At 36.1% G+C, this 15,959-nt stretch overlaps 1 protein-coding gene across 1 annotated transcript; it reads left to right on the forward strand.

The window, feature by feature from the left end:
• The first annotated feature begins 910 nt into the window (after nt 1-910).
• LOC132561116 (protein-glutamine gamma-glutamyltransferase K-like) lies at nt 911-14,268 on the forward strand. The gene is made up of 12 exons (XM_060225846.1): nt 911-1,034; nt 1,818-2,069; nt 2,655-2,933; nt 3,655-3,806; nt 4,484-4,597; nt 5,228-5,405; nt 7,632-7,775; nt 9,625-9,713; nt 11,623-11,833; nt 12,443-12,603; nt 13,770-13,909; nt 14,127-14,268. Exons 1-12 carry the CDS (start codon nt 911-913, stop codon nt 14,266-14,268), a joined length of 1,986 nt encoding a protein of 661 aa, XP_060081829.1.
• Nucleotides 14,269-15,959: the final 1,691 nt, after the last annotated feature.

The following is a 15,959-nucleotide window of genomic DNA, read 5'->3' on the forward strand; positions in this document are numbered from 1 at the left end:
TTATGCATTGTAGATATCCCAACACATTATTCCGAGCGATGACGATATGGATTCCACTTGTCGCATTTCATCCAATGTAAACATACAGTGTTATTAATTCGCGACCTACTCATCTCGTCACCTACATATATGTACTACATTGAACCCAAGTTTAAACTATTGTTGTATTTTGCTAAACATACCACATAGATAATATACATATTGTCATTAGACGATTAACCGATTTCGTTCATGGAAAATATACCAAGCTAAAATGACTCCGTTTAATCTTTATTGACGCCAACTCATAGAATGTGTGCTGAAATCAATTAACATTGGATCCACGGGGCGCCCAGACCTTAATATTTCCTTACAATTTTGTTGTGATAGTATGATGGAAAACAAAACATAACAGAACTTTTGTTTTGAGAACGGATGAAAAATTAGCATCATATAGCTCGCATGTTTTGAATATATTGCAGTTCTATTTTTCATCGACAAGGTATTTTCGAAAACGGAATCTGTTCACTTGTGTTAAATTGTATTAATGCTGTTTTGATTTCAGGAATAACAGAAATACACATTCGGAACACCGTTTTTGTCAGAGCTATAAAGAAATAAAGTCTGCTGTGTTATTTTGATTGAGAAAGAAACAAAGAAAACAATCTAACAATGAACATTATGAAGTAATATGTACAGTATGTCTTTTAAAATTCCATCCGATGTGAACAAAAGGAATTTGTGTGAATCCCCGAGGCAAACCAGTATTAGAGCAAATCATTCAATTGTACAAAGTATCTTAACCGACAAATGTTCAGTAGAGAAAATCTAACGTACTAATATTTCTTATTATCCCCAGAACTCACACGACCTAAGGGGAAAAAAGACCCGGCCATTTAGGAAGGAAGACCTTGGGTTTCGGTGGCCGGATATGCCCCCGCCCGACATCACTCCACGGACTTCCCCGAAGGTCCGATTGAACGCCCTACGATACGGTCCAAAACGAACCACAGAATACCCTTGGGAGAGAGATATGAGACTCATGAGGAAGGGACGTATGTATATTTGAAGATGAAAAATCAAAATGGTTTTAGATATTCTTAACGAACATAGTGACCAGATTATAGATGTAGATATCTATGAGAATATTACCAACGAAAGAAATCACCAGAGTTGTCTGGAGAACCAAGCGAACAAAGTGATTCAAATTACTGTACAATTCAGAAATAGATACAGTATATGATAATGTCAAGTAAATTGTATCATGCAGCAGTTTCATCTAGCTTTAAAGACTCAGACACTCATGTTTTCAAATGAATGTACTTACTTATTTATAAAAAGTATACCTGCCAAACATTTAGTTTACGTTTACCAATAATTGTAATATCATCACTTTTTGATTATATCCATATTTCTCTTCGTGTATTAAACACTTCTTGTTTGATATATATACCGTTATCGTTAGAGCGAAACCAAGGGAGGTAATTCTCTGGGAGTTTAGAACGATTCCGATATTACGTTCAGTCGAACCTCGTTATCTTAAACTCGGCGGGTCCATGGAAAAAACTTCGAGATAACCGAGTATTCGATTTAAGCGAGTTCGAATGTTTTGTAGGCAGTGAGCGACGAAATGATTCGAATTAAATCAGGACATCGAGTTATACGAGTTCGAGAAAACGAGGTTCGATGTTTGGTCTAGGAAGCTCATGAGACCTATCTTAGGTTGATATAGGTTGAATCATTGTAAAACAGTGTTGTTGATATGTCATATTTTTTACCTCCTGTCCACAAAACACACAACGGTATATGTTATACAATACTTTTATAATATGTTGCAGACCCACGTCCGTTCGAGGATCATGCCCGCGAGACAGACCTCAAGGACAATTTATACGTCACAGGGATAGATCTGTACCTGGATAGAACTCTACAGGAACATCATACAGACAAGTTTGTGTTAAAAAAGACGGAGTCGAATGAATCGGAACCGGACTTAATTGTACGGCGTGGTCAACCGTTCCTGATTTGTGTGAACCTTAATGAAACATTCAACAGAGGCAAGCACGATTTACAACTGAGTTTCTCCACAGGTAAGCATAGTTGCAATTGGTCGTGATGTTAAGTGGTGTGATGGTTCGTTTAGTGTTTCAAAGGAGCAAAGTAGTTTTTACCAAATTTATGAAAGTTTATGGTAATACTAAAACATTTTAATCTAAATGTACAAAAATCGTTGTTGTCTACTAGACATGTTTTATCGGTATAATAATGTCATAGTCAATATCATGGGATGGTTATCGTACGTGGGCTGTATACAGGTAAATATTTGTAAACGCCGCGTTTGTCATCGCGGTTTTCATGTTCATAAGATGTACTTATTGGAACCAGTCTAGTTTCCGCACGTTTTCCAAGATATTATACACGTAATTTAATATTCTATATCATTACATGGTTTGACCTTTGTGAAGAACACGACATGAAACACTACAGCCGACTTACACTGAAGACGGACATCATCCTTGAACCATATAATGCACAGACAATGCATGCTTTCATGTAAACGGTGTAACTTTGATCGTTAATGTTAAATCCATCGAGTAAAGTACGATAGAAAGATGTGTTCCATTCTCTTCAACATGATAAACATTATATGATATAAAGACTATTATCTATAACAGGAGGTGATCGACCGACCCCCGGGGACGGTACATGGGTGTTACTGGATGTCAAAGACGAATACGATAAACACCGAAAAACACACGGCTGGCGAATGTACGTCATCAGATCTTCCAACAAATCGATGGTACTGGAAGTGACCACGCCCCCTACATGTACAGTCGGAGAATGGATACTAAGTATATTTTCTACAACATTAGGAACCTATGTACCTGCTAAGCGAGAGCTGAGATATGAATACCCCAGTGATTTCATCATCCTGTTCAACCCTTGGAATCCCCGTATGTTCATAATGTATTTGTTAAATTTATCAATATATAGAACATATTCTTTAATGAATAACAGGGATCAAATTTGTTAAATTACTGTATAAATTATTGTGAACAACCAAAATACCTATGATCACGGTAGTTGACCGGTAGGTTCCTGAGATGAAGCTTGGTAGAGTTTCAAAAAGAAAAGCATGGGGTCATTTCCCGACCACATGGATTTTCCTAGTATTCTCCAGTTTCCCCCAACAGTGAGATTCCTTCTATCTAGGCCAAGCAGATTGTTTATTATAAGATGGGTAACTGACTGGTTTCGCAATTGTTGCGAAATAAAGCACTAAATAAGTTCAATTTCGTATTTCAACAGAAACTTTCTCTAACTTTAGAACTTTAGATTCATGTGAAGTTTAACAATCCAATATAAACGGAGAAGGTCGGTATCCTTACCATCAATAAGCAATCTTATTGATTGTAATACAGAAGTATGATTAGGCAGTATTTTACTTTTTTTTCTAAGTTTTGCTGAAAGGAAGTACCTAAGCAGTGACAGAACGTTGACATTTAACCGAATCAGGATGTGAGCTAAGAGTCAAAATCGTAGTCCCTATGTAAAATATCTACTTAAAGTATTAAGTGCTCTTTGTAAAGTTTATAAGTAAAATCAGAGATAGCAAAGTATACTGTTAACGATTTGGTACAATTCATGTTAAAATAAACTTGATTTCGATGGCAGCGGATCAGGTGTATATCGACAGAGTTATCTGCCCAGAAGATGGGGTGAGAGGACACACCGAACCTATTGATGAGTATGGCTTCAATGACTGTGGTATTATTTTCATTGGAAGAGAAGACAAGATCATAGCCAAACCATGGAACTTTGGACAGGTAAGCTGAGTGACGTTGATAAATGTTATATACGTACCGGGGCCGTCATTATATGTTATATGAATGATGCTATATATATTGCGCATGTCTGAAGGTGTTTTGTTGAACCCACCACCAAGTTAGATTAAACGACGAACATCTGCTCAAAAGTGTGACTGGTCTATTCATGAAAAATGGTCACAGTTATATAAGTAAACACTTATAGAGTGATAAAACTTTTTACTTTTCGTATGCACGATGCATGATAGAGACGGGACGCAATTTCATTGCCAAGGAGTTTTCCTGAGCTTAACATCTATCCAAGCAGGATCAGTATAACGTTAATTGGACAATCTTTGCAGGTTTTGGTCCCCACTGACGTCGTTAGATTGTCCTCTAATTACATACCGATAGGAACACCACTGACGGCATTTTTGTCTTCTAAAATCGATATCATTATTTCAGGGATGCTTGCAGGTTCAGCACTGCACTCGACTTTCTACCAGTTGCAACTCCTATAGTTCAGAAATAACATGGTATTGGTTCAGAATACATCAGTGAAACTAGTCGATTAATTCTTAAAGTTTTCAATAGACAGTGTATGCATGTGCGTAAGAAATAAATAAAAATAATAAATTTAATCACTGAACATCACCGAACAGAATTCGGGTTACATCATCCAATTCATATCTTTTCAGTTTGACGAGGACATCCTGAAGATAAGCCTTCATCTGTTGAGAAAGGCGTTCAATTTTCAGGTTACAAGTCAGTTATCCGACCCTATACTGGTGTGCAGAGGTCTTACGAAGGTGGTGAGTATAGGGTGTGGGGTAAAAGGTCACCTATCCGAACCCTACTTGGTGTCCAGAGTTGAGTATAGAGGCTGATATAACGGGTCACCTTTCCGAACCCGACCTTGTGTCTAGAGGTCTCACAAAGTTGAAGATTACAGAACCTATGGTAAAAGATTAGTTACCCGTCTCCGACTTGTGTAGTTCATTAATCTCCATGTAAATCTTTCTCCCGTCAATTTTCCTCTAGTTTCATTAAATTTGAGTTTCAATTAAGATTAGGAGTCCGGTATTTTCTTTGTTCTTTTTAGTGGAAAATCAATCATTATATCATTTCGTAAGAAAGATTAATCCACTTTAACTATAAACGTCTCCAAGGACACTCACGACCCAGAATTAACCAAGCCCCAAAAGTATGTTTACGCAGTTATAACCCTGTAATTTTGGATACTCCCAGCTCAGCTGGTACCTCAGATTTGCATTCTACACATGCCTCGTTATTATCCCGCTACTGGTACATGTCCATACAACTGTTAAGATGTTCCAAATTATGAATTGTTCTAGAATGTAAATTTGATTGTAATATTAAACGACACTTTTAGTGATCACAGTTGAAATACACACTTCATGACAACTTCCTTTCAATACCAGATAAATAATGTGGACGGAACAGGTGTGATGACAGGAAGATACCGAGGGACGTTTGCTGATGGCATCAGGCCAACGGTGTGGATAGGCAGTCCCCGGATACTGAGAATGTATAGTGAGCAAAACGGTACACCGGTCAAGTACGGGCAGCCGTGGGTGTTTTCTGGTGTCTACACAACAGGTTAGTTATGATACATAAACGGAAGAAGCTAAAAACATCTAGAAGTTACTATAGCCGGAACTGTTGCTCTTGTTGCTCATAATTTTTATGCAGCAGACAAATTATATGGCTTTTACAGAAAACACATTGAACAATTCAAGAGGTCAAAGGTTGGAATGCAAACATGATTGTTCTCTTCCATAATATGAGTTTGTATGGCTCTATCTGAGGCGTTTGAGGCAACACCGTCATCTAGATGGTATCAGTTAATTGCTGTACTGTTCTGTTTTGGCTGGTGGAATTACTTCTGATTTGCTGATGTAACAATATTGGATGTTTCATAATTCTATGTTTTTGCCTTGATTCTACATTTTTGTTTGTGGAAAGTAAGTAATTGCTCAGGTGACATGGCTAGTGTCTACAAATCTTAGACTTTGCTGTACTCTTCTTGTTTAGAGTTAAGGACGGTTTGTTACTTGTAACATTTTCATCATGCTTCCTTCTTCTCTAGATTTGTAGTCTTTTGAAAACTTTCTGATTTTGCTATCTCTTTGGTTGTTTAGGAGTCCTATGTAATTTCTCCATATTCTATTATTGATCTGACATCCCCTAAACATGTCTGCTGTTCTTTAGCATTCTTTTGAGCAGGGTTTGAGATTTCAGTGTAAGAAGTGTAGAGCCGGCACTTTTACAGGTGTTGTTCATGTGCTCTTTACATTTGAGATCTTAGAGATTGGTTACATATATATGGATTGGGTGGGACTTTTGCCAGGATGTATTCGTTCAGCATGTAGAAACGTTCGTGTTATTTCTTTCTTGTACTGAGGATGCAACATACCCGTTTCTTGACCAGGTTTCTCGATTTTCATAATCATTTTGAAGTGCTCTGTGGTCTTGAATACTGATCGTTACATAAACAAAGACATTGTCTCATTACACCTTTATTTGAAATAAGAATGACATCAAATTAGTTTGTAGAGCACTTGGATTGCCGTGTCGGAGTGTCACAAACTTTGTTTCTGCTCACGACCCAGACCGGAATCTGTCCATCGACAAGGGATACACTATCGACCCATATACTGGCGTTGAGAAGGTGGTCGACACGCATGCGCTGTGGTGAGAAAAGCCTACTGTAAAAGAAAAGATTCAATGTTAAGTAAAAAAAAAAAAAATGAGAATACAATAATAAAAACTAAACAAAGCAAATAATAACAAATTCCGAAGGAGGATTGCAGTCAAAAGAATTTTGGGTGTGGCACTAGACGGGGCGCTGTCATTTTTAGTAGACGATTGGTACTATGGAATGCATAGTGATTGTTTTAGCGTTTCTATCTACACGAATGAAACTTATTTTGAAATGAAGAAAATTTTGTTGCTACACTCGTTTTGCTCCTGTCAAACACGAAATACTGATTACTCTTATCATTTATACTCGGGGAAGGGATGGGGGCGTCTAACTAAGAACTGCCTAGAAACTCAAACTTTGTAATTCAAAGATTTTAGAAAACAGTGTTTTGTAACTTTCTGCTTTAAGAGAGAAATAACTTCCTTGATAATAAGGAGGAAATTTAGGTGCTGTACTTCTTACAATAGATAGATATAAACTTTTCTCAGATCAAGAAGCGAACTGGTTTGTTTATTGTCAGTTCCTAAAATCAAGAGGAGTTATCTACCAAATTAGTTTTCAAGTATTTCAAGTCTAACGATTTACATATATGATGATAATTCATGTGTTTGTTGGAAGTTATGCAAACGTTTTAGAGATACATTTGTATACGCAAGAGAACTTATTCTATGTCCCAAGATATACAATCAAAATGACCACTAAACGTCGTATAAAGCACCGATTTTTGGTTTGGTTACTGTATGGGCACGAGTAACGTTGGAACATCGATTTCCTTTGGATTAATTATGGGTAGCACCTGGTATGCTTGCAACCGAACCAACAACAATATCATCAAATACAGCTTCATAGAATGTTTGCGTAACATGAAACATTTGAATGTTGATTATTTTTCTCTTCTAAACAATGACTGTAAACAGCAACACAACTGATGTATTCGATCATATTGCAGTATCATTTATCAGTAAACATTTTGTAGTATCATATGTATAAAACGAATAACAATGTATAATTCACATTTCGTGTTTTGTGATATAGAGAAAAATAGTACATTTGTATAGAATTGATCGATGCACATTGTTTTCTGGCATATAGTTGTACAAAATGAATTTGTTCTGTCGAAGTAAGCAAAACTTTTCTATTAATTGATGGAAGGGATTTCCATGTGTGGAATGAAGTATGGATGAAGAGGCCTGACCTCCCGGAAAAGCCAGATAATTTGAGTGGTTGGCAGGTACTTGATCCCACTCCACAGGAACCTTCGGGACGTAAGTATAGCATTGTCGGAATACAAATTTGACTGGTAGTACGTACTCCTTTTTTGCAGGATTCTATAACTGCACACAAATACATAAAAAAAACAGATGACCTGGCACTGTGATAAATACAATCTAAGTCTAAGCGATTGTCCTAATATATTGCTATAACGAAAATAAGATTCCATAGTGTAATTTGATTGTCTGTATCGATTTTCATTACATACAGACATATACGTGTGTGGTCCATCTCCCGTGACAGCCGTAAGGAAAGGCTTGTGTGACCTTTCTTACGACACGGCCTTCATATTCGCCGAAATTAATGCGGGTAGGACAATTTGGCAGAGACGTGCTGGAGTAAACTGGGTGAAGATCAAAGAAAATTCAAATATGTATGTAAATATAGTAACAATATCAGGTACATGTACGTAAACAATATCGGACACATGTAAGATATATTATGGCATCTTCGAAAGACATAATCTGCATTCTTAGAAAAAGCCATGACTAAATCAAAGGTTCATTGTTTGTCATTTGATTGGTTGCAGACATTGTAAGATTAGGTCACGAGTTTTTGAAATTAAGAGTGGAGTGGATGGTAGAATTAGAGGTTTCTAGTAGTTATTTGATGTACATTTATTTCTTAATTCAAATAACACCATGTTTATATGTCTGAACTGAATCACTATTTCATTTTCAATACTATTCATGTTTAGTTTGAAATTCAAAATTGATTATTCACGGAAATTTCTAAGACATCGTGTTTTTAAACTTGTGATTTGTAAACAAACATCCAATTCAACGCTGAAAATGATATAATTCTACCTTAATCTAAACAAACCATCAGACGAAAGTACATGTCATTTTGTGCTGTCTTTGTAAAGATACAGAATTTCGTTCACTTACTACAAGTTCAACATTTTAGTGCCGGTAAAAAGATAAGCACAAAATACCCGGATGGACGTCCGTACACTGGAGAGGACACGACATCTAAAAGATACGACCTGACACACCTATACAAGTACCCGGCAGGTAATGCTGTATAACTTCTTTTTAACCATTAACTTTAAGTCTTGATTTAGCGTAAGATCAAAGAATATGAAATAAAGTATGCTACGACGCTTGTATGTTTATTTATTAGCGATTTTTCTTATTGAAATCAGGTGAGGTCGTGCCTTGATATCCTTGTGTATTTCGACCCCCTAATTCCGTTCTTTCCAATATGGGGTTCTATGTGGGGCCTTCTACTACTGGATGCCCTCTTTATCTTTACCAAGCAGATATTTTCTGTACTGTTCTCTGACCGTCCCTTCACTCCCCCCTTATAGCAGAGAACATTCTCTGAACATCCTATGCAGTGATTCCTCTGCAGCCTAATTCTTCAGGAAAGATCCAGCTGTGTCTAGTTTTTCCATGCATTCTGGCAACAATGACTCATATTTCTTCATAAACATAACTGTATATCTCCTCTATATCACTGCTAACTAACTAGCTTATGCCCCGTGTCTGAACTCAGCATTCCGATAGTTGAATCCACTTTCAAGCCGCTGATCTGCCTAGACTACTTCTGAAGTAGCGAATGACTCTTTTTTACCTGTTTCTCCCAGCGTAAAACCTAGCTGTGTATTTCGCGATTGACGCTGAACAATGATATATTTTTTTCGCACAAGTCCTGGGACAGATTATTAATTTTTCTAGTTCTATATTATTTTGCAAAATAGAATTCCTCGACATCTGCAAATTATTTGTTCGTTTTCATTCAGTCGGAACAGGTGGGTGATTTTCCCTTTCATCGTTATAAGTAGCTACTATGCAATATTTGCCTCTTTGCAGAATGTTATTTAATTTTTTAACAAATCAGGCAGTGAAGAGTCGGAGATTGTCATGAGGACTGCTTTACGTAGTATGAAAGTACAACGTCTGTCGGAGACCACTGAGGTTGCAAAACAGGTATGTGCCATGACAAGTATTTAACATGGCAGGTATGTGCCAAGACAGGTATGTGCCATGACAGGTGTGTGCCAAGACGGGTATGTGCCGTGACAGGTATGTGCCAAGACAGGTATGTGCCATGACAGGTATGTGCCAAGAGCGGTATATGCCATGACAGGTGTGTGCCAAGACGGGTATGTGCCATGACAAGTATTTAACATGGCAGGTATGTGCCAAGACAGGTATGTGCCATGACAGGTATGTGCCAAGAGCGGTATATGCCATGACAGGTGTGTGCCAAGACAGGTATGTGCCATGACAGGTATGTGCCAAGAGCGGTATATGCCATGACAAGTATGTGCCAAGACAGGTATGCGCCATGACAGGTATGTGGCAAGAGCGCTATATGCTATGGCACCAATGACACCATATTGATAAGAATCATTCGTTAGAGTTTCAACATAATTGAAGTCATCTTTGTACGACATATCATCAACAAAACAGTAAAATGTAAAATTAGTAAAATTATCTATATTTAGAATTAATCTACACAAATGCAAGAAAAGAAAAGAGACCTTCCTTATGAACATAACTCTAATAATGTTCGTCATTATGCTTTCAATTAGCCATCAATTTACCTACCTTGCCCTTTTTGTCACCTTTGTTCATGAAATGCTCCACCCATCATGACTGTATTATTTAAAGTATATTTTGGTTTATAAACACACAGTATGTTATCATATATTGCATGCTACATTATAGAAACAAACTTAATGACGATAAAATTGTTTGTGTAACCATACTTTTAATGAAAAATGAAATGAACGGAATGTGGTAAGGATAAATACAGAACGAATTTATTCTTTCAAGTAGACATAATAGGTATATATGATACATTATAAGAGCACATTCGAATTTAAGATATACTCATCAGTTTACCTAAATAATGTTAGAATTGTATCAGAGTTATGTCCCTTACTTCATGTGCTGTGTAATTAAAGATTGAAATCGAATTACTTTTTACTTGCGACAATATTTCATATCGTCACATCACCTAAAACTCGGCTATACAAAAAAAATCAAAACAGATATTCATGCTGTCTGTCTTGCTTTCGCTTACTTTAGGATACATCCCTGACCGTAAGTAGAATCGTGCAGAAGAACTGTCCAAATATTCCGTCTTGGCGGTTTTCGTCCAACCATACTCTGGTGATACTTAATAGCGTATACGCTGACATATTGTTATGAACATTTAAGCGAAGCATAGCTCTTTGCCTTAAAAACACACCAAGGAACAAAACTGTCAAATAATGACAAATGAGTCGTAGTGTTATTTTAACTTGTTAAGGCTCTTGAGAACAGAGCTTATGTAAAGGTTCTGTTGTCAGGTTGTGGTAGGTTCAGCTGGTCTTTGATGCCATCTTCAATTTCCCAGAAAGTCTTGGAAGAGTGTCGCAACAAGACATGAACAACACATGAAATAATTTATGCATTATGTTGACTCTGTCTTCTAAACATGCAACCTATTGTCCTGATCAATAACATTTATTTTTTTCCAACATCAGTCCGCAATTCTTACTGTCAAAAATTGGCAACATTATGAACATATGTATCAACAGAGGCAACAATGCAAGCCCGAGTGCTCGAACACATCACAGATATAATGATTCATTATAACATCACCCAATACATTGCTTAAGCATTGAATTTCCGACATGATATATAATATTGATATTGTTTTATTAATATTAATATATTGTACCGTTTCATTTACGGTTTGAATGCAGGTAAATTTTGCTTCCATTTATTGTTTTGATGAAAAGTAAGTCGTTGGCACTAGAATACAATTTTCATTTTCGACATTTATAATTTCACATAGAACTATTATGATCTTTTGAAATTATGGCGTTTAAATTTCTGTCTTCAGGACATTGTGATGGAGATCCTGTCGGATCACGCAGAGATGGTAGGCTACGATGTCTATTTTACAATCAAATTGACCAACATCAGTAGACAAAATGAAGAGCTGACTATCGGTAATCTAGTAATCACTGTGTCCAGCCATGTGTACACGGGTGGGGACACCACACCCCTGAAGAAAGTTGTCTACAGCGGCCTTCACCTTAAATATAGACAAGGTAATGTATGCTTATTCGTAGTGGTTAATATGTATAACTCTTGCTAATATGAAGAGGTCATGATGCATTTCACTGTAGGACTTTGATGTCACTTGGTGGAATGTGGTATGTTCTCTTCAATATTCTGTGTAAAGTGTGGGTGAAGGTCAGATAGTCAAAATGAAATTTAAATTCAGAGAGGAATTTTTGACAAGAAAGTTTTCAAAAAAATAATTTCGTTAAGAAAAGTACATGTCTTCGTTTTTACTACAAGTAGCATTTGCCAAACTGAAAATATTCATCTCCATTAATTATTAAGAGTTTGTTTTTTTCAATAAATGTAATGTTATAAAATCATGATGAAACAATAGGAAAAAGCGTTGTGTACTTTGAAATTGTTTAATTTTCATTTGACTTTACCAACTGAAAACTACATAACAACTAAAGTTGAAACTTTTACAAAAAAAACTTAAATGCTATATATTTGGCAATGTTCAGAATTTCAGTTGATTGGGGTTTCAAAGTCAGCTAGAGATTACCTTACAAACTGAAATATGCATGTATGTACACCCATTATACAATGTTTGCTGTCTCAGAATATTCCTATTGATATTATATATTTTATTCTAGTATTAAGTTACCAGCTAAGGGTTTCACCGGCAGACTACGACCTTAGTCTGAAACCTCTATTGATATTTGAAGTCGAGGCAACAGCGAACGTAAAAGAGACAGGCGGTATTGTAGTAGCCAGTCTTGACTACAGTTTAACGCCCCCTACCGTCGGAATACAGGTCAGTATTGATATATATATTTCATGAAATCAGTAGCAGTAAAATGCTTTTTACAAATTGATAAATAAATATATAATTAAATGAATAAATAAATAGTACATCAATTTTAGTGATCGTGGAACAGACAATATATTCAAGCACCTTTTGTAAAATATTTTACTCCAGTGCTATTTTCCTATTCCATTCTCTCAGTTGGCTTTATAAGATGCCGTGCATATTGCGCAAAACATGATGTATATCCGTTTAGAGCTTTCTGAAATTTTATTTGTTGGTTCCCATGGACCTTAGTTGTGCGAAAGAAAAAGTCATGACCGTCAGACAGCCATCTTTAATTTGACGGTAGTAGTTTGTTATCGCTATCTCTACAGAGTTTGAATCTTTCTCAAATTTTATATTCAAGGACTCCTTGGTCTTTTGTTGTACTCTTTAGATTTTGGGATTTATCGAAAAAGGAAAATTGCTGACAGTTTGCCATCATGGATTATAACTCTTAAATTTTACTATCGTTATTTCTTAAAAACCTAAAAAAAAAAAAAAAAAAAAATCAGATTTTCGGTCTGATCAGAAAGACAAAATGGCTGACAGGCTGCCATCTTGGATCGTGACAATGAAAGTTGGTAATAGCGATTTCTTCCGAAGAAGGGCATGAATCGATCTCAAAATTAATATATTTTTAGTATATGTTTACCATGGTCCCTAGATATGCCCTTTTAAGAACAAACCGGTAGAATGATCGTCATTTTTATTTGACATTGCAAGTTTGTTATTGCTGTCCCTTGAGATGTACTGGATGAATTTTTCTCCAATGTGTAGGTTTCCGTTTTTCCTTTGTTGTGCCCTTTCAGAAAAGTAAAAAAAAATGACTGTTGATGTTACAATTGAAATCATTATTGCTATGTTTTCACGGAAGTTCTCAGATTCACAAAATTAAAAGCAAATAAGAGGGAAGAAGAGAAGAGAAGTGAAAATGATAGTTTTGAAAGAACAAATACAAATCAAATTATGGTGGGGTCCAAGATCCCTCTAGGATGTCTTCCTTTGCGAAGTCATTGTTGACATTCGTCACTTCTAACCACTTACCTGATCATCGTCTGTTTTTACCACCTCCGATACGATAGAAAACGAACTTCTGTAATGACATTTTTTCTGTTTAAACCGCATTTCAGACACAAAGTCACTGTAAATTAAATGAGCCGACAGATGTGCATTTGACCCTTCGGAATCCCTTCCATGACACGTGGTTGACGTTCTGTGTGGTTTATATAGAAGGAAATCTGTTCGGAACATATCCACCTCTACCGCAGCCGTATGTAACTATTTGATACATATTATATATGTTTTGATGATTACTCGATAATGTTTATTTTTAGAAAAAGGAGAGATTAAGTTTGAAATTTGATTAAGAGGGAAATGCCGAATTAATATATGAGATATCATAAAGTGTTGCGACTACTCTTCTTTGTAGATGTTCCTCTGTTTGCATTGCTGTAGAATATTTTCAACATGAACAAGTTTGTTTGTAGGAACATAAAACCACATGATCGGTGGCAGATGACGCTCCCAGTGACAGCAAATAAATCAGGCACAGGAACCTTGTTCGTGTCGTTCGATTGCAAGGAAATACCAGGAATATTTGGTGTAACAAAGCTACAGGTGTATGAATGACACTCGTTACACAGCATGTGCATATCATCAAACAAATGTCGTGTATGTGTGATACTCGTGTGTAAAGATACACCAAACATACACTTGTTACAACATATGTGGTGTATGGGTGATACTCCAGAGTTTAAAAAACCATACAAAGACCTGCTACAATATATGTGGTGTATGAGTGGTACTCGAGAGTGAAAATGACCATACAAAGACCTGCTAAAACGTATGTAGTGTATGAGTGATACTCGAGAGTGAAAATGACCATACAAAGACCTGCTACAACATATGTGGTGTATGAGTGATACTCAAGAGTGACAATGACCATACAAAGACCTGCTACAACATCTGTAACGATTTATTATGCAGACACGTTATAATATTTCACTGAACCAAGTAGATGGCTCAACGGAACCATAAGTGACACTCGAATCTAAGACAACTCCCACAAATGCGCGGTGTCAACTTCATTTGAAGCAAACATTAACATAGGTCACATTCCGGACATACCAGGTTGATTGTAGAGGTATAACGTATAGCTAGTAATTTTCACGGGTGAAATTTTTGCGGATTTTTTGTTTGAACGAACGAATTATATTCTTATGAATTAGATTTTCTCCATCTGGATGTAAAATTAAATATAATACACCTGTGTCTCATTATGTCAAAAATTACATTTTCGTAGTCACGTTAATGTACTGCGAAATGGCGAAAATATCATCCTTACTAAAATAACTGGCTTTACGGTATATATTTAAAGTTTGTGAGTAAGTATGTTTTACCATATTCGCACACGTTTTGATATGTAGGTAATATGATTAAATAGTTTATTTTCTTAAGCATGCTGAAGATCACGAGGCGTTACATTGTTTACAAAATGACGTCATATGTAAATCAGGAAGCTCCGTCCACTGCCTATATTTCTTTAATAATTGTTCTGAATTAAATATGTAACTTTCATGAGAAATAAATTTCCGTTGGCCACTTTAACAATAAAAGTGTGCAATTTTCCGCCACAAGTTAAATTTGAGTTGCTCTTTTATATGCAAATCATGCATCGTATCATTAAGACGCTTTCTGTCGTCTCTTACGCCAATCGTTACATGCTAAGGATGGAATAACAAACAATAACATCATTTAGAAATACGATTCTTAGAATTTTCAACTGAATCATTCTAGTCAATACTTACCGGCAATACGCATAATTTCTATTTTCTTATTACACATTATGTATTTATTTAGTAGTTATATCACGAAATGTTATGGGGTAGTTTCTTTTGTCTTTTAGATTTAACTATAAATATATAAAATATTGAGTTCATATCATAATATGCACTATGCGTGGCTTCGGTCAATAATAGCGACCTCAGTCTAGGAACATTAATTTGTCCGCTGAGTCGTAACCAGTAAATAAGGTCAGAATGTTTTAGCTCTCCAAAATGCCCTCAAATTCAAAGGATGATTATACGCTGAAACTTTCTTTCCGTTCTCGAATCTTTACTGTATTGTCTGGACAACGGCATGTCTATAGTTTAATCCTATGGAATTAGCCCCAAGTTGTCAGGTAGGTATACCCGTGCATTCTTGAAAACCATGTACGAACACATGTACCTGTAGCAAATGTCACAGTGGCATTTTTGATATCATCAAGAAATATTTCTGTTTGTAAGTACTATTCCGTGTATAGGTTTAGAATATGTTCA

The sequence above is a fragment of the Ylistrum balloti genome, unplaced genomic scaffold (assembly GCF_031769215.1).
Source record: "Ylistrum balloti isolate Yb309-2 unplaced genomic scaffold, AGI_CSIRO_Ybal_v1 Utg371148, whole genome shotgun sequence".
NCBI lineage: Eukaryota > Metazoa > Mollusca > Bivalvia > Pectinida > Pectinidae > Ylistrum > Ylistrum balloti.

What these genes read in the sequence shown, in the direction of transcription:
- LOC132561116 (XM_060225846.1), top strand. Translation starts at nt 911, where the DNA reads ATGCCCCCGCCCGACATCACTCCACGGACTTCCCCGAAGGTCCGATTG. An exon ending in CCACTGAGGTTGCAAAACAG is followed by an intron (nt 9,714 to 11,622) that starts GTATGTGCCATG and finishes TTCTGTCTTCAG; the next exon opens with GACATTGTGATGGAGATCCT. An exon ending in TATCCACCTCTACCGCAGCC is followed by an intron (nt 13,910 to 14,126) that starts GTATGTAACTAT and finishes GTTTGTTTGTAG; the next exon opens with GAACATAAAACCACATGATC.